A 21,692-nucleotide genomic window follows, 5' to 3' on the forward strand; every position below is an offset into this window, starting at 1 on the left:
ATTACTATTTGTTATTATTACGTTTTTATAGTAATGGGGGCTCAAGACAGGGATAATAGTCATTCCTCTTTTATTACACATTTATTGTTACTGCACTAAATGTTAGCACCTATGTTCTTATTTTTGCAGAATCATATCACATAAACTGTCCATTTTTAGTATTTACATTGCTTTTCTGATGTATACAGAGGATCAGTGAATCTTTAGAAAATTGGCGCTGAACTGTGACAGAAGACAGGTGAAGAGGTGATGGGATAAATTACACTGAATTACAGTCAAATGTACAGCTTGAGTCACTGGATTGGGACAATCGCCATCGATTCCTCTGACAGCATCAGCACTTCAGGGAGATAACAAGATAAATGGGGCAATTCTAGGGTCCTGCAAGGTAACCTGAGTCACAGTGAGGCTATTTATTCTGATCTCCTGGAGCAGCTGCCACTACAAATACTACTTTATCTTTAAGTATTTTTTAACTGTAAGTGCGTTTACATGCACGCAAGGAAACCAAATTCTTGTGTTCAATTACATAAAACATAGGCAGATGCATTAACGTGACTAAAAATGAGCCCAGAGAAGTCTGAATGTTTGCACCCCAGATAGCTGGGTTGTGATTCGACTTGTGACCATGTGGACGGCGGGCTGGCCTGTATAATCTGCGCGTGCGCAACATTTTGCTAATGTTATGCTGACTTGAGGGTCGTTTGACAGAGGTGGGATAAACTGAACCAGGATAAAAGAGTAAGCTCGTCTTGAACTAATCTCGTTGGTGCTTTCTTGGATTAATTGGTTGCGTGTTTGCCAAGTGAGGATGAACAGACTTGGGTTAGTCAAGCCAGGCGTGGATGGTTGAGCTAAGTGAGTGGTCACGGGATTCTTAAGAAGACCACAAGACTGATCACAGAATGGATGTAACGATGGCCCAGAACGTGGCCCCAGCAGGGGCAGTGATGGGGGGATCTAGGGAGGGACTGCGATTCGCTCAGTCCATAAAAGTGAAAGTTGCTGCTTCTTACAAGGCTCAAATTGCGGTTCCCATGCAGGTTAAACGCATTACACAAGATTATTCTGTCTGACTGAACTTTCTTGCAGTATCTGGGGACACCGTTGTGCTTTTGGAGCCACCAGAAGACGATCCAGTGAGTACTTTACAATTCATGGAATTTACAGGCCGGGCATGTCTATTCAAAGGTGGATCGGAGTTTTCTGGATTCATGGATGTATCTGGCAGGGGGAAGCACACCTGCAGCTGTGAGGTGGCCCTCTGCAGGTGAGGAGACGCTGCCACTGGACGCCAAAGGAACTGGACTGATTAATGAATAGAAAAAATAGTTGAAGAACCGTCACAAGTTAAAAAGGAAAATCCAGAATGATATAGAACCCTTTAGATCCAACAGTAACGTCATCATTTCCTCTCCTTATTTTTAGGAGACAATTTAAACAAAATGATCTTCTGTCAGTTAGATTGTAGTACAAATGTTTAAGTGTTCTTTTTTAATATATCTGTACACTTATCTGTATCTATACGTGGCATAAACATTTGAATCTGAAATTATTTTTTTGTATCGTTTTGAACCTTTTAGTGTTGTTGTCTAATTAATTAATTAATTAATCAAAAGATTTCAAATAAACCAGTTTCTTACTTTTATTGCTCAAATATTTTGTCATTTTTTATTTGTTTTCTGTCTTTATATAATCTGGGCAAATAAATAATATTAACACTGAATAAATTGACCAGTTATAATATTTGGATGCAGGATGATGAAATGAAATGTGTAGAAAAACCATTGAAATGCTGTAAAACACACATTCCTCCCAACACTGACAGCAGAGCCCCCACAGGACAAGATTAGTTAACCGGAATGTCAGCACAATTATCATGCGCTGTAATTCCTAAACACACAAATAAATGGCAGATCCTCATCGTCATGCCGACAACTTTTTGAACAGATGTAGCCAAAACACCCAATAGAGCTGAATAATGTATTCAGTGAACTTTATCTGTTACCTTGAACATTTGTTGAGTCAGCTATTTTAATGGCAGCACACATTTTGGCTGGACTAGTCAGTGCCCATTTCCTCTCTTTGTCTTCTTTTTACAACCAGTTATAATTTGACGTGAATGTTGTTCCTGGAAAAATGCCTAATCATTTACGGCTGCACTTTGTAGGGTACATTGTCACAGCTAAAATTTACTGTCCATAATGTAATTTAAGAACAGTCACTCCGGTTGGAATACTCTCAATACTAATCCTGAGTGCTGCCTTTAACACTGTCTCTCACACTCCTCAACAGGGTGGCATTAAACTCCATTGGCTTTACCCACCCGCACCCCTATGGATTGGTCGAAACCTCCACTAATCTAACTCAAATCATTCAGATCTCATTGGTCTTCATCACTACAGGTGTACCCCAGGGCTCTGCCTGTGGAACTTTCTTTATTATATACTCCCTCTCCGTTCTTAGTATCATCTGGAAATAATTTCCACCGCAATGCCGATGACACCCAACTCTGCATCTCCAGCAAACTTAATTCTTCACTGAATCCAAATACTGGCTGTCTGAGTTCAATGGAAACAATATTACATAACAATATATCAACTTGAGAATTCAAGTTAAGTAGTGATGAAACAGCAAACCTTGTGTACTGGCACCAAATTACTACTTTCACAAAAACTCTACTCTGCAGACTTCCCCCTCCCCAAAGATGACGAGTCGGCATTTCACCCTCGGTTGTGCGCTTTTATTCCAGTCCCACATCAATATTACTGATAGCATCAACACTATATGTCCATCTTTGCAGCATTAACTGCCTCTGCTCCTCCTTCACTGCTGCCATTCTTCACCTCCTCACTTCTCTTGATCGTAACTCCCTTTTAATTACCTCATACCTGCCTCTATGCAGTGGCTTGCAAAAGTAACCAACCCCCTTCAACTTTTCCACATTTTGTCACATGACCACAGACATAGATAGCTAAAATTATTGGAATTTTATGCAAAAGACTAAAACAAAGTACACAGAAAATCATACACAATTTAATTAATGAATTAATTTAGTTAATTAATTTAGTTTCAAGTATGGTGAGCAAAAGTATTCAGACCCTCTAAGGCAATACCTTTAGGCCTGGTAGGTCTCTACCAGGTTTACGCATCATAGAATGAAGTTTTTGTCCATTCTTTTTTGCAAATCAGCTTAAACGCCATGAGATCAGTTGGACGGTGTTTGTAAATGGCTGGTTTCAGCGCCCGACCATAGCGCAGAGTCCCAGTTGCATTCAGGTCTGTCTTTTGTCTGGGTCTTGCTAACGTATGAATATGTTTTGTTTTAAACCAGTATAGTGAGGAGTGCTCTCCCTGATCGGTCTGTAGGTTTAAAAACTCAACTTCACACTTTGAGAAAGGCTAGTTTAGGAGGACAGCTGTGTCTTGGTAGGGTTGCAGCTGTGCCATACTCTTGAAGTGCTGCTAGATTAGATGTTTGAGCTTTTGAGTGACTAATCCGGCTTCAACCTTCTCCACATTCTATCTCTGACCTGTCCGGGTGTTTTCCTTGGACTGATGCTGTTTGCCTACAAGTATTCTATATAAAGCCACCTATAAAGCCATCACAGCACAGCTGTATTTGCACTGGGATAGGATTACACACAAGTGGACTGTATTTAGTTATTAAGTCAACATTGGCTCATTCAGCAATCGTCGACGAACGTCTGAAGACATCTCCTCCATTTAATCCTCTGTCTGGTGGCAGCTTCCTGTCCTCCATGTTAACCACCTCACTGCTCTGTACCTCTGTGACCTCCTACACATTGTCACTCTCTGCACACTCATACGTTCCTCCTACTATCCCCTCACTGTCCCCTTCTCCCACCTTACCAGCACAGGAAGCACAGAATTCTACTTATGTATACATTTATTATTTTAAAGTATCTTGAGTTTACTTGTTCCTTTATTTCTTCTTTGTAACAATATACTGTACAGTGTCTGAGTATTCTAAAAGGCACTGATAAACAATACTTATTTCTATTATTATAAATAACTTGGAGCATTTTCAAAGACAAGACCTCTTCAATCAACTCAGAAAGATTTTTTTGGTCATGTGGCTTATAAAGACCTTAATAGTCCTTAATAGAAATGCTTTGATTTTTTAAAATATATATCTATTATACAACAGTTTTATCTGCTAATTCCAAAATCAATGCTGACCTTCTGCGTAGAGGAAGCTGAATTTAAACAGGCATCTCTCCCTCAAAAGGACCATTCATTGCATACTAAATAAATGCGGCGGCTGTGTGTCACTAAAAAGTCTCAACCAATCTCTCAGGTCTAATTACATCTATTAGTTCTACTCAGTGATTTGGGGTTTTTTTTTCCGAACTCAGTGCGAGATGGCCGTTTGGCCTAAAGTTCTTTTGATATTTCCCCATAGCCTGTATCTGCTGTATCTGTGTCAGGTGTAGAGGTGCAAGCATCGCACATCAAAAGAGATTTAAATTGGTAGGTATTTCGTTCCAACCAAACCGTTTGCACTACAGCCCAAGAAATGATTCTGATTCTGATGATTATTGTCTACAGGAGGGACTTGCTAAATAATTACAAAGGAAAATGCATGATGGTCCTCAAATCCATTCAAAAATAAAATGTCACTTCAGCCGTTCATAAATAACACTGAGAAACAAATACAGATACTGTATATTGAATAATAAGGTTATATTCTCTTTTAAACACATTTGCAGAACGATAAAATTACGTATTTGAGCAACCGTGTTACATTACAACATGACCATTATTTGTGCCGAGTAACAGACAGTGCACATCAACAGGAGGGAGGAATAGACCAGTACTCTGGTGCGCTACATTATCCGTCAACTAAGCATCAAACGCGTGATGTTTTTAAAGAATCTGTTTTGTCAAATGTGTAAACGACTTCACCATGGGTTTCCTTCTGCTTTGGAGGAGATGGATGGTATATTTGATGAGGTTTTGTACAAAGGGGATGTATCCTGAGGTTTTCAAACTGAAAACATGTGGAGGATTTTACAAAAAGGGCAGAATGGGTTCTCTTGAAGCTTGATTCTAGCTGTTGACACATCTGGCTTTCCTTATTGAAATTGCCCAGAAAAGAAACAACATAGTGTGGACATCGTAAATAAGACATTTGAAATGTTTCAGTAATTTTGAAACAGTTTTTGTTAATGTTGCAGCATGCTGAAGTGCTTGCTTTCCAAAGAAGGAATTCAGCTTTTAAGCACAGCACAACGCTGTGCAACAACACTAAGTTAAATGTGTGTTTTGTCTTCTTGTGCCACAGAGAATTGAAACTAATGTATTTGGAACCAGATAACTCCAGAGGAGAAGTGAGTCAGTGCCAGTCTGCTCGTAGCTGATACACTATTTAATGTCTGAGAATCTCGTTTCTTTTCGAGTTGGATGCACCAAATTTGAGTCTTTTTTCGTACGTATGTACAAAAAAAAGAAAAAACAAACAAACACCATAATCATCAAATGAGCCAGTCATAGTAGGTCTGTGCCAGTGCATCTAATAGTTACATTTCAGGTAAGCTGCAACTGTGGTAACCATATCCATCATCATGTAGCTTTGAATTGGGAGAACATCTCAGCTTTAAGATGATAAAAGCTTCTTTGGAGAGGTTCTAGAGCCTGATCTTAATGATGTAACATTGACAGGGTTAAACTTTGATACACGCTGAGTGATGTCTAAGTATATAAAGCTGAATGACTGATCTCGCCTCTCCATGCTACTAATTTAGCACATCTCCTCCCTCCACGACACCATTATATGTGTCGTTAGACCGGATCAAAGTGGCTCTGAGCCTCGGTGTGAAGAGCAGGCGGATCCATCTCTGTGAAAGCAAATCTTAAACCAAGCAAAAATTTGCCAAGAATAACAGGTGATTTATGATGTTACGACATACTGTTGACACAGTGACATCCCATTGTTTTCCACATAGTGAGAGCTAGTGATCTATCCACCCGTCCTTTCATTTATCTGCTTTTAACTGCATAACCCAATAGTCACACCCACGACAGGTTAGAAGCCTTTCACGGAGCACACGTATGATTCACTGCCTCCTAGAGGCAATTTAAGGTCTTCAATCAGCCTAATGTACATGCTTATGGATTGTGAAGGGAAACTAGAGTAGTGAGAGAAAAGTCGCACACTTAAGCAACATGCAAGTTCCATCTAGAAAATGAGAAGATTATTTCAGGAAGCAGTTGTTACATTGTATTCTATTTCTTGTGGCCTATTGTCGCATTGTAACATTCATTTGGTCGATAACTCCCGCTGAAAATGTGCACATTCCATTTGGAAAACATCCTCTCGACATCTGCGAGGCTCGTGCATTTTACTGTGTCATTTGTAAGATTGAGTGTGTGGTGCAACTTTGTAGTCGGTGCCAACAGATATGATACAATTGCTCTTATGTGGCTCAATGGTGCGGCAGATAATGCGAAAGCTCTGCTGGAGCCACATCACAGAAAATCAAAGCTGCATGTGACACATTTGGATGCGTATCCACAACACTTAGGGAGGTGTGTTTATCTGGTCCCTCTGTGTGGGCAACTACATAAAAAAAAAAAACCAAGGGAGAAAAATCAGAGATACCGAGGAAATAGCAAATATGCTACAGTAGTTTTATTTTTCATTTTATAGAAGGTTTTAGGGATTGAGTGTCTTAGTGTCTTAATCATTATTATTATTATTGTTGTTCTTGTTGTAATGAAGGTTTTTAATAAAACTACAAAACAAGTCATTAGAATGGGCGCTACTGGCACGGTTTTAATGTGAAGTGCAGCAGGTGCTCCACTCCTCAGTGGTCTCTGGTGGTGTTGTTAAAACCAGATCGCTGCCAACAGACCAGACTTCAGTGAGGCTCTGAGTAGCAATCTCACCTCTGGTGTTTTGTGTGGTCTGTGTTTGGTGCATTTGCATTTGAATTTCCTGATTATTAAACAAGCAAAACAACAAAAAATGCATTTCTCTTTTGCATCAGTCACATTTACAATAAGCCAAAAACTATAGTGAGAGAAAAGTCAACATTCAAGTTCCATCTAGAAATTATTTGCATTTGAACTTCCTGATTATCTGCCAATAATGGGCTGTGCAAGAAAAAGCTATGTATTTTTAGATTTCCTTAGTTAGACTAACAACATGGGTGAACAACAGAAACAAAGGTCGCTGATGTTTTACATGTTTTTCTTAAGCTTCTTATTGACAGCTACTGTTGCACAAATGCAAGGGCGACGCACATTTCCAGCTGGCTTGGGCCTGCGTCAGCATGTTTCTGATGTCTGTCCTTGGAGTTTCACTTTCAGCAGTCAGAGTTGGTTGTTCTTTTCAAAGGGGATTATACTATTACTGTATCTGTTTATTAAAGTTTATATTGCACAACTCTTTTGTTATTGATGTTTCTGTAATCATAGTATTGCACCTAGTGTAGAGTATATTAGCCCTAGACGCTCTTAAAGAATAACCTTTACCCTTCACAATAAATGTTGTAATAACAGTAATACATCTGGGACCATGGTCATAAGTAACTAAAATATAAAAAAAATAAATAGAATACAGGCTGTAAAAGACTCTGTGCAGTTTCTATTTATGTCAGCTCTACTTATACCTGTGAAGAGGCAGCATGGGGAAGATGAGCAAGTATCCTGTGACTACAGTATAGAGGACACATTTTCATCAAAAGATCAGAAAAATGAGCTCATCTCACAGGTTGTAGAAAACAAGACCCTGCTGGAGTAGAATAGCCTGTAAAAGACTTCCTGCAGCTTTTATTCATGAATCTCATAACAACAGTTTGTTAAGATGCAGCATGGAGAAAATGAGCAAGTGTCATTTGATCATAGTGAATTTTTAATCAGAAAAGGGACTTATGACACGTCAGATCCTGTTAGGACCTTAAAACTATTGCTGCCCCCCACCACCATTTCATTGTGAGGGAGAAACCATCTCTGCAGCTGAAATCTGAGCAAGTAGAACAAGTATATAATTTATAACTTGAACAGAACATATTTTTGATTGTGGGTCGAAGCGGCACTTTAATATCTAATACAGCAATGGACTGAAGAGGACACGAGTTCAAGCTTTCACTATATTAAGGGGTTGGAAAGAGTTTAACAAGTGCACTTGATTGAAGTCCAGAAGTAAAGTACTGTTATATTTCTGTCCTAAAGAATCATCTGGGGAATAAATGTTCTCCTTAAATCTAATGTCGCAGAGAGAATGGGAGCAAGAAAATGCAATAAGAGGACTCTGGTGAACTTCAAACATATCAGGGCACAGCTTCACATTCTCTTCAGTCGCCTTTTAGCCTTTTCTATGAGCAGGGAGTAAACGCAAACTGAATTCAAACACATTTTGTTTTCGGGGTTTAACGCACAGTAGCTGAGTATGGAAATGCTTTTAGACTGAGTGAATGCGTTCTTTACCATCAAACACTGGGCAAAATAACCACATCATCATGAGCCTTGAGTCACTGCCATACCATCATTAGGTAAGAATCCTGAGTTTCATTCAACCAACAAGTCCCATGATATCAGAGTTTAACTAAATCTGATGGCAAAATTGTTTTAGCAATAACTGGATCAAAAAGGAAATATATGATATAATAATATATTAATAATAATAAATATGATTAAATAATATCCATAATCATAGGGCAGGTGATTATGAATTCTGATTCAATAGTAACAATGCGTTTGTAGGGCAGGTAACACAGCCAGTGTCCTAGAATGGTGATGAAATTCGACATGCGCATCACAAGCAAAATAGTAATCAGAAAAAACATGTGAGAGCGAGAAGAAAACTTTAAAGAGCTCATTAAAAGTAATTATTATTACAGCTAGACAATAAAATAAATAGCAGTATTTGAGCAATTACATTTTGTCTGTTAAACCCCCCTCATGTTGTGATGTTGCTTCTTGTCGGCTGCAGTAGATAGACAAAACAAATGTACACACACACACACACACACACACACACACACACACACACACACCTGGATCTTGTCGGTTGCCAAGTGCAGATTTGTTTTGTGCTCTTTCAGCAGGATAGAAGCTGATGGAAAATCACCTCTGTGTAAATTGAAAATATCTGGCTTTAATCCAGCCGCGTGTTTGGCACACTCTGCTCGGCGCTGCAGATGTGTACACCTATTTTATATACCACATGTGCAAGGCTTGGATAAAGGACCAAATGCATTATTAAGAATGCAGTTCTGGAAAAATAGAGAATTGTCCAATATCCTTTCTGAGTCCTGTCCAGTGTTGACATCATACCAGACTTGACCTTTCCCCCTCATCTTTAATTAAATTTAAACTAATCCAGCAGATGTCAACAGAAGGGCACTGAGCACAACTGACCTTTTCCTCATTTTTGTAGCGATACAGAGAGCCAATATCACAGTTTAGTGACTTCTCGCACTCTTTTAGAAAAGTCTGACAACTTTGCTGCATATTCTTAGCAAACAGTACTTAAAATAAAAGTATTGTAAACTATTACAAGAATTACAATAATTGTTAAAAAGCTTTATTTGTCAGTAATCAGCAATGATGTGATAAAGTGGGGTCAATTTTAAGATTTAGATTTTAAATACATTTAAATATTTACATTTTTAAAGTTTGAAACAATTCATGAAGCTTTGGATTAGCAGTATAGTAAATTTTATTGAAATACTTTGCAAAAGTTATGGTATTATAGTTATGTGCCAGGCACCAAGTAGGTGTGGTAACCAATTTATGAATGTTATCAGTGTCAGTAAGTAAAACAAAATAATAATATGAACATCAATCAATCTGAATAAGAGCTCAAAAACAGTTCTAAAGATAAAGAAAGAATCTGGTTTTTGAGGCTCAGCACAGAGTCCCAATACTGCTGAGACAACTGGTGCTTTACACAACACTAGCATCAATAAATCCTTACCGATGCGTATAATAAGTATTATACTGAGCATTTTAAGAGCAAATTCACCAGTGGCAATTATCCTGGTCAAAGACCAAAGCAGTGAGCGTTAACTTAAACCTCAGGGTCGGTTCTGTATTAAACGGGGTCTTAAACACCGAGGTCAACGCCATAAATATAATAACAGATACTCCACAGCGACCCTTCCTTTTTTTCTGGGAAATTACAAAGCTGCTGTTCCCGTCTTGTCTTCTCATAAATATTTGACACCCAATATGTCTGATATCAGTTAACCTGCAGGAAATTTGGTGATGATGCCTCGTCCTGTAGATGCCCTACAGTCATGTTCTTGACGTGTTTGAAATAGGAATGAGTTTCTAAGCGTTTCCTGAGTGACCTTAATAGTGGAGCAACTCTAGTCATGAAACCTGCAAAATCACCTACAGCGGACAAATAGTCAAATAGAAAAGTGCTCTGTCTCATTTCAGTGCTCCTCAGATCTTCCAGCCGCAGCCGCCCCTCCACCGCCTCACCGCCTGGCCATCTTCAAATCATCTTCAATCAAACCCTCCAATCACAAGTTCTTCCAATCATTCATCAACATCCACCCCTCAGCACCATCAGGATCAAGGCTCCACAACATTCTTCACCCCCCACCCCCTTGATTTCTTTGATTTTAATATAACTTTACAATATGCATTTTATATTTCATGTTATCACCTAATTAATTGCATTTGCTGCACTCCAAAGATGCTGCGTATTTGAATAATGGGAATAATAATTTGGATGTCACTGATTGCTCGTTGAATGTTTATTCCAATAGTTCCAGCTTACAGCAACGGTTGTCAGAAGTGATGTGTGAATCTCTAAAACATTTAAAAGGTGGCAGATCACCATAAACACTTTTTAGTAACAATTGAAACGTGGTCACATAACTCTACCTAATACTATTTTACTCCCCCATTTTCCTTTTATTTCTTATTAGATTAGAATTCTTCCCCTACTGCGCTGAAAGTGTGGGCCCTCTAGGTGTCTGTGTAATTGGCTGGCTGACAAGGTTTATGACTAAAAAAGCTTGAGATGAGGGAGCATTTGCCATGACTCTTCTCCTGTTGCCATGACAAACAAACCCTTTAATCCCTGACCATATCTGTGGAACAGAACACTCAAATTAAACGAGAATTGCCTCACAATAATGAGGCTCACATGCCCGTTATTGGTTACCAGGGACCTCGGACAGGCTCTTTCCAGTGTCAAATATTCTTATATAGGCTCTGTCTGGTAATATGCCAAAGATCTGAACACAGAACTTCTCCCAATCCTGGTTTTCCACAAAAATAAACTCAATGTTAAATGTAGCCACGCCCAATTGTAAAAGTAGCTGTGTGAAAGATTTAAAAATGCTTTAAGTCATACCTTGAGTCCCCCAAACTCTGCTGCTGAGCCTTGGTCCACCCCAGTTATGTAAATACCCAAATCATATTCTGCTCCACCTCGGATCATTAGTCCCAGTGACCGTCCATCATCCAAAACCAGGTTGACCTATGAAGAGATTAAAAAAGATAAAGGCAGATCTTTAGTATCTCCATTTGTCGAATATTGTAACTAGACAGACCTTGTTGTGGTGTCGAGCTGTGCACAGCAGCACAGAGAAGTGTAGCATAATACACCAGGCTCGATAAAAGGGCTGATTTAAAGGGCTGAGAGAAAATGATAAAATACAAAAAAATGGCAAAACCCTCTTAGATCTGAGGACCCATTATTGATTATGCTGGTGGAATCATTTGTCAGTGGATGAATAACCAAAGTAATGTAAAAATTGGCCTGTTCGAGTCGCTCCGCATAAAAAAACAGAGCAGATGAAATATAATGAATTATAATAATGAATCACCTTTTAACATGGTGCCATGGAAAACTAATACCAACAGGAAATACAAGAAAAAAGTGTCTAATTAATTTTGTATTACATCAGTCACAGCAGATTTCCTGGATGTGAGGTGGAATTATTGTTACAATACATGAAGTTACTGAGAACCTTATCGTATGAAATGCAAAGAATAGAGTCTTAAAATGGCCTTTCTCTCAGAATAACAGGCACAAAGAAGTATCAGTTTACTAGATAAAGGACAAACACAACAGTGGCGTAGTATCATTGTGCATTAATATAAAGCTCCTTGAGAAAGGTGCTCCAGTGACTCATGATCACAATAAGAAAGGTATTAGGAATGTTGTTAGACTCCGGGGAAAATGAAAGGCAGTGATCTGGAGCAAAATACTCTTCCTGAGTTGTTGTTTTTTGGGGGATTATGTTCTTTTGTAAGATTTTATTGCCCTGATATGTTTTCCAGATGGCCGTGGCTGAAACAGCGTTGACCTCTATATATGCGTAACGTCCGTGGAGGTGCTGCTGGCCTGACACCAGGCGTAGACCACACAGATCCGCAGGTTGTCAGGGTTCTTCGGTGCTGAAGCACAGGTTCAACAGCAGCCTCAGGTAGATAGGTCTGGCTTAGCTTTAGAAAAAAACAACAGCTTTTGGCTTTTTCCACTCAAGCCTGAGATGCTGAAGCTCCATGAAAGTTTGTTAAGGAACTTTATTTTTTTTCCTCCATGGATGTGGAGAGGCGTGAGGTGTTGAGAACAAAGTGGCGGTGCCTGCACCACCAGGCCCCCCCTCCCCCGTGACTTCTGTAGGCCAACTCTATAAATCAGACACCCGTGGTGTTATCTGCGAATGTAACGGAGGTGCAGGTGAGGGTGCAGTCATGTCTACAGTGGGTAAGCAGAATACACCCCTGTGGGCTGTGTTGGGAGTGATGGTGGGGGAGGTTAGACCCCCCCATCCATACCTCACCTGCCGTTGGTCTTCCATAATCCAAAGTGGGACAAGGCCCAGATTGTTTTTATCTTGTTCTTCAGATAGATGATGTAGGCTTGCTAAGATAAAAGCACAGTGGCGGTCATGTCACCTTGTCAGCCTTGTGCGTCTCCATTAACAACGTTCAGACGATGTTTCTGGTTTGGATGAGTTTATTTATCTCAGAAGAGAACAGGCTGACCCATCAAAAAAAAGAAGAAAGAACCATCGTGTTCTCACTGCTCATATTAAGACGATATGGGGTTGGTATATTCAGAAACCATCATCATTGTTTAGCAAGTGTACGTTTCAGTCGAAACTGAAAAAAAGAAGTTATCTGGGATGTTGTCATCCATATGCAAATCCTTCATAAATTAAAGATTTACCCCATATTTCCCAACTCCTCTAAGTGTAACATTTGGCATTAAAAGCCTGATTTTATTCAGAGCGTGTAGCGTCAAAACTTTAATCTTTTAATAACTCTGTTCTGACTGGAGGTAAGCCCACTAACCTTACATATCAGGATTAGGACTGTGTATTTTTTGATGGAAATTGAGAAAAGCTGTAATAACCAGCTCCAGCCTTCTTATACTGGCAGCTAACAGCACTTCTTAGGGCTGAGGATTTCTGCTGCTGCATGCTGATGCCCCCAATCAGCTGTTATCAAAGTGTTGCTTTGATTGATGTAGAGACCTGTGATGGAGAACGTCCTGACTGATAACTGAGTGTACATGGGCACATTTAAGCATTTTGAGTGGCTATGATGTAGAAAACTGTTACTCAAAAATATCCTAAAAAAAAAGAGTTTATGATCTCAGTTGTGGCTTCTGTTCTGAGAACACGCTGACAATACAAATGCAGTAAAAACGTATCAAATGAAGGTATGAATATGTAAATCATGTTATGCCTGCCACCGTGATTTAGCAATGATGATCATGTGACACAGGTTTTCATGTCACAACTGATTTCCAGTGATGTGCAACTGAAAAAGAGTTATTGATTGATTTCAGAGGCAAAACCCTCACCTTCTTCTCGTCTCCCTCCTGAAGCAGCTGCATGTTGCTGCGTCTCTGGCTGTCACTTCTCCTTAGGGTGGCACTCCGATGCTCATGCAGGTCAGGTGGGGGGGAAACACTGCGACCCTGAGGATCAACCCAGGTATAGACGTGGTTTGTGACATAGCCACCCGGAATCCGTCCGACCGAACGCACAGACAGGCAAAGTTTCTTATTGCCTTTCAGCACCTGAAGAGAGAATTCATTAACAGACAAGTGACTACTGTTTTACAGTCTAGTCCATCAAAAAATACAAAATTAGCAAACAACCTAAGGTATAATTGCAGAATAATGCTGACTGATGTGAATACATTTCTTTTGGTAAATGTGTATGCGGCCTCTCTGCAGATCAATGAACCACATGGTCGGATTAGACCCACTAAAAAGGATCACACAGACTTTTATAAAGACACATCCTTAAATCTTTTATATCTTCCAGGCTAATTCCATGGTAATATGTGCCGTGCATGTTATCACCCAGTGCCTGGACAAAGGTGACTGTTCTCTCCAAACATCCTCCAAAAATAAAACTAAAGTTGACACAACTCTGACATCCATCCTATTGCTGCAGACACGTCCTTTCTGTTGACAATGTGTGTTGACAAAAAAAGACAAGCGTTGTGTATCTCCGAACAGTCAAAAGAGCTGTGGGTTGCAAAAGAGCTCGGTTCCACTGCAGCCGCGCGAGCTGCTGCAATCAAGCCGAATCAATAATAAGGAACAAAAACCTCCGCAGTGAAGAGCCCAGAATGGCCCGATACCCGTCATTACTGTCGTCCGCTCATCCCCTACAATAGGTGTAGCAGCACCACCAACACACCGCAGGAAGGCCTTACTCAGAGAAGCTGCTGATACTCAAGGGCAGAGAAATCCTCAAAAAAAACCTCATCAAATAAAAACAGAAGGGAAAGTAAGACACAATACAATTAATGTGTCAAACCAGTGAGTCAGTCTTGTTGACAAAAAGGGGTTTCATTTATTTAATCAGGCACAGCAGCAGACAGACTTTTTTCTGAGCCATCAAATATCACTGGGAGGACTCGTCTGACAGACAGACAGACAGACAGGCAGGCAGGCAGGCAGGCAGGCAGGCAGGCAGGCAGGCAGGCAGGCAGACAGACAGACAGACAGACAGACAGACAGACAGACAGACAGACAGACAGACAGACAGATAGACAGATAGACAGATAGACAGATAGACAGACAGACAGACAGAGAAGCGGGATCAGAAACAGGGAGCTACATAATGGTGGAAAATGAATGGATGAAAGGAAGTTGTGGCACTGAACATTCTGCCGCGTCCTTTTAAAAAAAATTTCATTCAGTGGTTATCGACGAACCACACACGGCTCCGTGGCCCTAATGTGTCGTCCCTGGAGGGCCGCGCTGATTGTGACATCGGGCTGATGCAGCTGAACGCTGCTTTCGGGCAAAACAAGACGTGCTGGGGAAATTGAATATATAATATAATGGGGAACGGCAACAGCAGGTAGCCTGAGGTAAACGGGCCACAGAAGGAATCATTGCTGAAGCAACACGCTTTGATTAGAGTCCAGATGATCCATTTGACACACAAAAGCTGACTGTGCAAAAAGTGAAAGCGTAGTCATTTTCTGTAAAAGCACAACATATAAGGGAATAATTAAAAAAGCTGGCAAAAAGAAATATGAACGGCCAACTTTTTGAGCTAGTCTACATGACAAGATCAAGCAAGGTTAATGGATAGATGTAATAAACTATAATCAATGGCAGGTGCTGCAAAACAAAGAGAAGCTTAAAAAGACAGGAAACAGTTAGAGGAAGAAATTTCTTTCAAAAAGAAAGACATGTTTGAGACCCTTTTTAAAACTACGGGTTTTAAATTCCCAGTGATGAATTCTTAATAACTGATAATACAGGCTGAATCAGCTGTGAACATTTCATTTTTATTTGTATGCCAAGAATACTTGAATAATAGTGCACCAGAGGAAATCTTTCATAAAAGATTAACACACTCACACACACACATGGACATTGATTTTTTTATGCAACGTGTTAATTTTTATTTCCGTATTAAAGCTGCTGACAAAAAGAAATAAAGATACCTCATCCTACATAACACAGCTGCTGTTATGTAAACATATAGGTCTTACATCAGATGTAATTAAGTAAAGTGGATCGCCCTTAATCCAATCACGTGTAAAAGAAACACAGGAAGACACCGCTGCCTCGTAAACAGATCATCCTAATCACCAGACCACTGCAGCAAGGCCTTGCAAAATGAAACAGACTACGTGGGGCTTGGGATCACAGCCTCCTATAAAGAAATGAGAGCAACAACCTTCCAACCACTACTTCAGGTTGTGCTCCCTAAGCCAGGCCTGAATGAACCTCTGGGTTGTTTAGTTTTGACAAACTATGTGTTGAGCACGTGTAAAAGGTGCAGTCAGCAAGAGAAGTCAGCCCACATCACCTTCAAACAGTTCTGACGTACTTTCAAAAGTAAAAACCTTCCAAAAGACTTAGCAGGTTTTTTGTCTTCAATACAGGCGTTGAGAGATAATAGAAAAAGCTTCAGTAATCTTAATTCATCATGACAGTTTTTATGCTCGTTCATCTTTTTATTCATTTTTATGTAGAAAGTAACAAAGCTTTGCTGTTTGAAAGATGCATGGCATAAGGTAAAGCCAGGAAACCTTGCAGTTAGCATTTTCCCTCCAACGGATGCTAAGAAACTCATTTTATTATATCTGATGTGATGTTAGGTGGTTTGTATGATAAATGGAACAGACAGCACATGTGGAAATACGCAGTTTATTGGACAACGTTGGGGCAGTGGTCGCTCAGTCTGGGTTGAGATTTGGAGGGTTCTCGGTTCAAATCCCAGTTTACATCTTGTGTCATGCTGAGGTAGCAACTTCAGTGATATCTGGGAACCTTGATCAGCACATGGATTTGTCCCAGTTGCCCACGGGTCCTGAAACTCAGTGCTCATGTTTGATCAAAATGTTCCTACGTGCACTTAAAAGAGGGTCTGGAGCCTTCAGAGGTCCCTCATGCTGCTGGTTTATCAGTGCTACAAACACAACACCAAAAAACCACAAAGTAAAATCCGCTTGTTTGATATGATTTTGGTGTGAATGTGTATCCAAGCAACTGATGTGCAGATTTAACACAATTTTCTGATGTATCTTAGAGGTGTGCACTGTGTTCCTGGAGATATCTGATTGGAGCTATGAAAATCTCTTTAAAATTCTAATTCAAGCCATTGTTACCTACCAAAATATCGACCATGTTTAATAAACTAACATGTTGGTGTTGCTACTTGTGGACAGCGACCATTGAAAAAATGATTAATAAGATATGATGAATATTTACTCCTGAAAATCTAATATTAAAAATAAAGAAATCTTAATAAAAATCATCATAAAAATAAGCAAAATAGAAAAAAAGCTCCCATGTTTAACGCTCGGGGAAAAAGGTTACATATTTAATATTTAATTAAAAAAACATATGTTACTCAGTTTCTGATGTCCAGGCACTGGAGCACGTTGGTTTAGTTTCTGGGAACTGTCACACGGAAGTTCTTATGTGTTAAGCCTCCAATAGTGATGACCAAGGCTTTGTCAATGGAAATAAGCCAGGAGCATCCCAGGGTCCAGCACAATGACTACTGGCTGCTCTAAGTTTCCATAATGAGCCTGAGCACATTGCAATCCACGTGCAGAAGAGGATAACTGGAGCTGTCATTCAAATCCATGCATGGATATTCGGCCATACCTATAAGAACATCTTTCTACATATGTAATCTAATGACTTTGCTCCTCAGAACGTCTCTTCTATCGGAAATCTGCTGACTTTAATCTGTTTTTGTTCCTTAGCTCCAAGACAATCGATTTAAATGAACATCTGTCAGAATGAAACCATCTAAAACAGGAAATCAGAACCAGCCGTACATGTGTTTTGGGCTACTGTATGTGGAGGAAGAGCTATGCTTTATTTCACATGATACTATTTGACTGTACGGCATAAATTCCCGGCCAGATGGTGGGTCGGTCTGAGCGCCTGCAACATGGCGCACCGCCACTGTTGATCAACCGGGACCTACTGGATCTGCTTTTGGAGGGTGGCGGAACCCACAGAGAGCATACTAACTCAGGTCTCGGAACTGGGGATCAAACCCCCAACCTTCTTGGTGTGAGGCCACCGTGAAAGATGACTGACAGCAGCTCTAATAACTTAATCTCTTCTACTTTGATTAAGCAATTAGTTCAACTGTCTCTGTAATGATTCTTATCTGATCTTCACTATCGTGCTTTGTATTTTCGGGGGTTTCTGTTCTATCTAATTACAAACTGTAGCTTTTCCCTCCATACATATCTGGAGGTTTAGTCTCCAGAATGGGGAAGTACCTGCACACATTAGTACAGAAACACATGCAGTTCCTGTTGTCAGGTGTCACCGAATTAGGATTCCAGGTGACAAACAGAGGGGATGGATGATTGGCTAACTTCTTTTTTATGCCAAGGAAACTACCCACACAACCTTTGTTGACCTTGATCTCTTTATTGGGCACCACAGCAATTGGTTCAAATAAACTGTCCACAGGATTTTAGTTCTATAGCTAAAATCAGAGTGACGTGTTGAATTTATGCTCAAGCTGCTATTCCTAAGGCTTTACAACACCCCTCTCACACAAATTGAACCAACCGAGGACGGGCTCCTCGCTTTAATTTGCTAACTTTCAATGTATTTTTACTCTTTCAAGCTAGGTTGTTTCTTAAATAGATACTCTAGAACTTATCTTGAAATGAAAATAAAAAAAAGATATGCATGGTCTGATCTAAATGCTGAAGTGAAGCGTAATAAGGGGACAGCGATGGCTTAATCACAGCAAACATTATTAAAGTACTTGAGAGAAAAAGTATTGAGATAGCTGACAAAGCCATGGATCAATCTTCACTCCTCCCACTCCTTCAGCCCAGCCATTAATCAAACATGCCTTCTATATCTCCTCTCCTCTCTCACATTTCTCCCGTATTGAACACCATATCTCTTACTGGCTATTATTTATGGGGCTTCCTCCTGGACACCAATGTCTGGCATCTTTCACAGTTATTTACTGGGGGGGGGGCAGAAAGACAAGGCAGAAAATGAGAGCAGTGTAAGCCGACTCGCTGCCTGTGGAAGCTAGTCATCTGCTGGGCGCTTGAACGGGGGCGTAATTAGATACAAAGAAACGCAAAACATAGAAATAGACCTGGTCATTTACAAAATATGCATCCAAGGGCAAAAAAATAATGACATTGGAAAACTATAAAGTGCTAGCTGTTAAATGTGTATGTATACTATTTAATAGTAGCTAGTCTACTGTATAGGCATCATGTGGACCATAAATACAGTACTTTAGTATGCACTGGGGATCCGGTGCATCTGCCAGTCCCTATCAAACAGTGCAGCTGTATTGATTATTTATGTTTAATAAAACATGGGCAATTAGCTCTGATGGTTCTGCCCCATTATAGACAGGAGAGAATCAATTTTGACAGGCATCTGTTGTCCAATAAGATGGGACCACAAAGAATGGAGGGAAAAAACAAAAACATTTTTCTTTTTTGGCTAATCCGTGTTAACCAGTAAAGCAAAAAAACCAAACCAAAAAAAGTAGGTGACAGTAATGTGTGTGGTCATGTCCTTGATTGTGAAGCAAACCACTCTTTATACGGTTATATGTGCAGTTTTTCCTGGCTTTTATTTTGAAAGGTGGCGCTGCAAGTGATGATGTTCACTAATGCAGTTTTTAAGGAGTTCCTGAAGTTATATGAATATTAAACAACATCAACAACACAGCAAGTCCATTAATTAAAATGAAAGGAATTAAAATTAAGGAACCGCATGTACAGCAGAAGCTTTCCAGTCTGTTTGCTCGGAAGATAAAGCCACCCTAGTGGGAGTTGGTGTCTTCCTATAACAACACCCTACTAATTTCCAGGTCAGACTTGTCTTTAACATCAAATGACCGTTAGACGTTTGCTCATCATCTAAGCTAACGACAGCACGACGGACAGTTTTTTTTCTTTTTCACTGTCCATCCAGGAATTTCCCTTGTTCAGGTTTGGTTGGTAGTGTTGTGTGCTAACTTGGATTTGCTTGAATTTTCAAATACATATCGTGACAGTATTTTCCATCCAATTCCAAAGATTGTTGGTGTTTTTGTTTTGTCCCTCCAAAAGACACGATTGACTCTTCTTCAAAGCAAAAGCAGTTTTCCATAAGATTGAGATGGCTGCTATGGCCCTAAAACCATTATTTTATGCAGATTGTGCTGCCTTTTGAGCAACTATATTACCCATATTACCGTTCAACTACCTCCAGGTCTGTATATTAATCGGGCTCAGGGTGCACGTGTGAGGTGATGGCCTTTTAGCTGCTCGCACCAGATCAATTAAGACATTTTCTTCTTCCACACAATGCAGATTGAAGTTTCTGCATTTAAACTGAGGTCCCATCGGGAGTCATCAGAGACCCGACCAAGCTATGAGAATTGATGGTTTACATGAGATTAAAGACGTGTCAGAACAAATCGACTCTCAGCAGTTCTCCATTACACTTCAAGTAATTGTAACTTCTACTCATGTTGCCAGTTGTTTGCAATGACAGCTGCTTCTTTTTTGCTCTTCTGGAATTTTTCAAGGTCATCCACCAGTAAACTACAGTTCCTAAAAGTGTTTTTATTATTCGACGGCAGTCTGGTGGTGATCTAGAGGAGCTTCTGTTTCAAAGTGGCAAACGACTCATAATAACTTTAAAAATGTGATATTCAGGTTCCTTCGGAACCAGGATCAACAACAAAAGCACTCCCTCTCATGGGAAGATGAATTATTAGGCCTTGATTATGTTATTGTTATTACAACATATCAGTTGATATTTTAACGCTTCCTGAAAAATGACCTTTTTACGGTGTTTTGCACTCCTTCAGTTCATTGATAAGAATAATACATTCAGCTTTTTTTAAGATGAGATCTGCACATAAAATCCAAGATAACTGCGTAAAATTACAATTAAATATGAATTAGCCCCTTTAGTCCTGTGTAAAGGAATATGTCAATATCAATATAATTAACTGTAACTTGTTACTTGACATATATTCAAAAGCACTTTCTGATGTAACAATGTGGTGAAAAATAGGGCGGTAAGAATATTTCTAATGCGATATCAGAGTAGCAGTTTAGCTAAAGCAAGGTTGAAGATGACAGCATACGAGGTGACGTTCAAGAGCTTCTCCGTCTGTGTTGCTAGGGTGAAGATCCAGCAGGACAGGCACAATTCTTTCAATTTCAAACGAAACATGTCTGAAGGCTACGCCCATAAATAACTAAAAAACAGAATCTACAACACCTCACGCACATCTTAATATTGCATAAAACACCCTCTAAGCCCGACGCTCAAATGTAAATACCTGCAAAACAGGAATGACAGCTTCTATATCTTTTACTGAGTGTGTACCGGGCTGTTGTTGGCATGTGTGGGAAGATCAAAAGAACAGTGACGTTTCCACGGTGCTACCTGGATAAGAGCTTGTTCACAGCCCGAGGACCCGCAGCATGAGTAGTCGGTGTGATTGGCACGTCGCGCACCTTTACATATGCATACAGGGCATGCAGAGAATTTCTGATTTTCTGTTCGAATCAAGCCTTGCCATCTCCCTACAGGAGTTAAATTAAACTGATCTTGGTCGTAATTCGAGAAGAACCTTTGCGATTGCGGCGCTTTAAAGGCACCAATGTGATGTAAGTGGAGGACGTTAGCTCCAGTTAATGTTAATTAATGCAATTAGCTGGTTTTAAATGTAGGAAAGTTGCTCTCGGAGGCAAAG

General features: G+C 39.9%; 1 protein-coding gene across 7 annotated transcripts in view; it reads right to left on the minus strand.

The window, feature by feature from the left end:
• Positions 1-21,692, minus strand: part of whrna (whirlin a) — an 80,009-nt gene that overhangs the window by 30,913 nt on the left and 27,404 nt on the right. For all 7 annotated transcript variants that reach the window (XM_057018905.1, XM_057018903.1, XM_057018909.1 and 4 more), the window contains exons 3-4: positions 13,808-14,026; positions 11,342-11,467 (exon numbers count right to left, since the gene is read on the minus strand). In XM_057018905.1, the coding sequence (XP_056874885.1) occupies positions 11,342-11,467; positions 13,808-14,026 (345 nt within the window). The remainder of the gene's footprint in view (positions 1-11,341; positions 11,468-13,807; positions 14,027-21,692) is intronic.

This window comes from Takifugu flavidus, chromosome 20 (genome assembly GCF_003711565.1).
Source record: "Takifugu flavidus isolate HTHZ2018 chromosome 20, ASM371156v2, whole genome shotgun sequence".
NCBI lineage: Eukaryota > Metazoa > Chordata > Actinopteri > Tetraodontiformes > Tetraodontidae > Takifugu > Takifugu flavidus.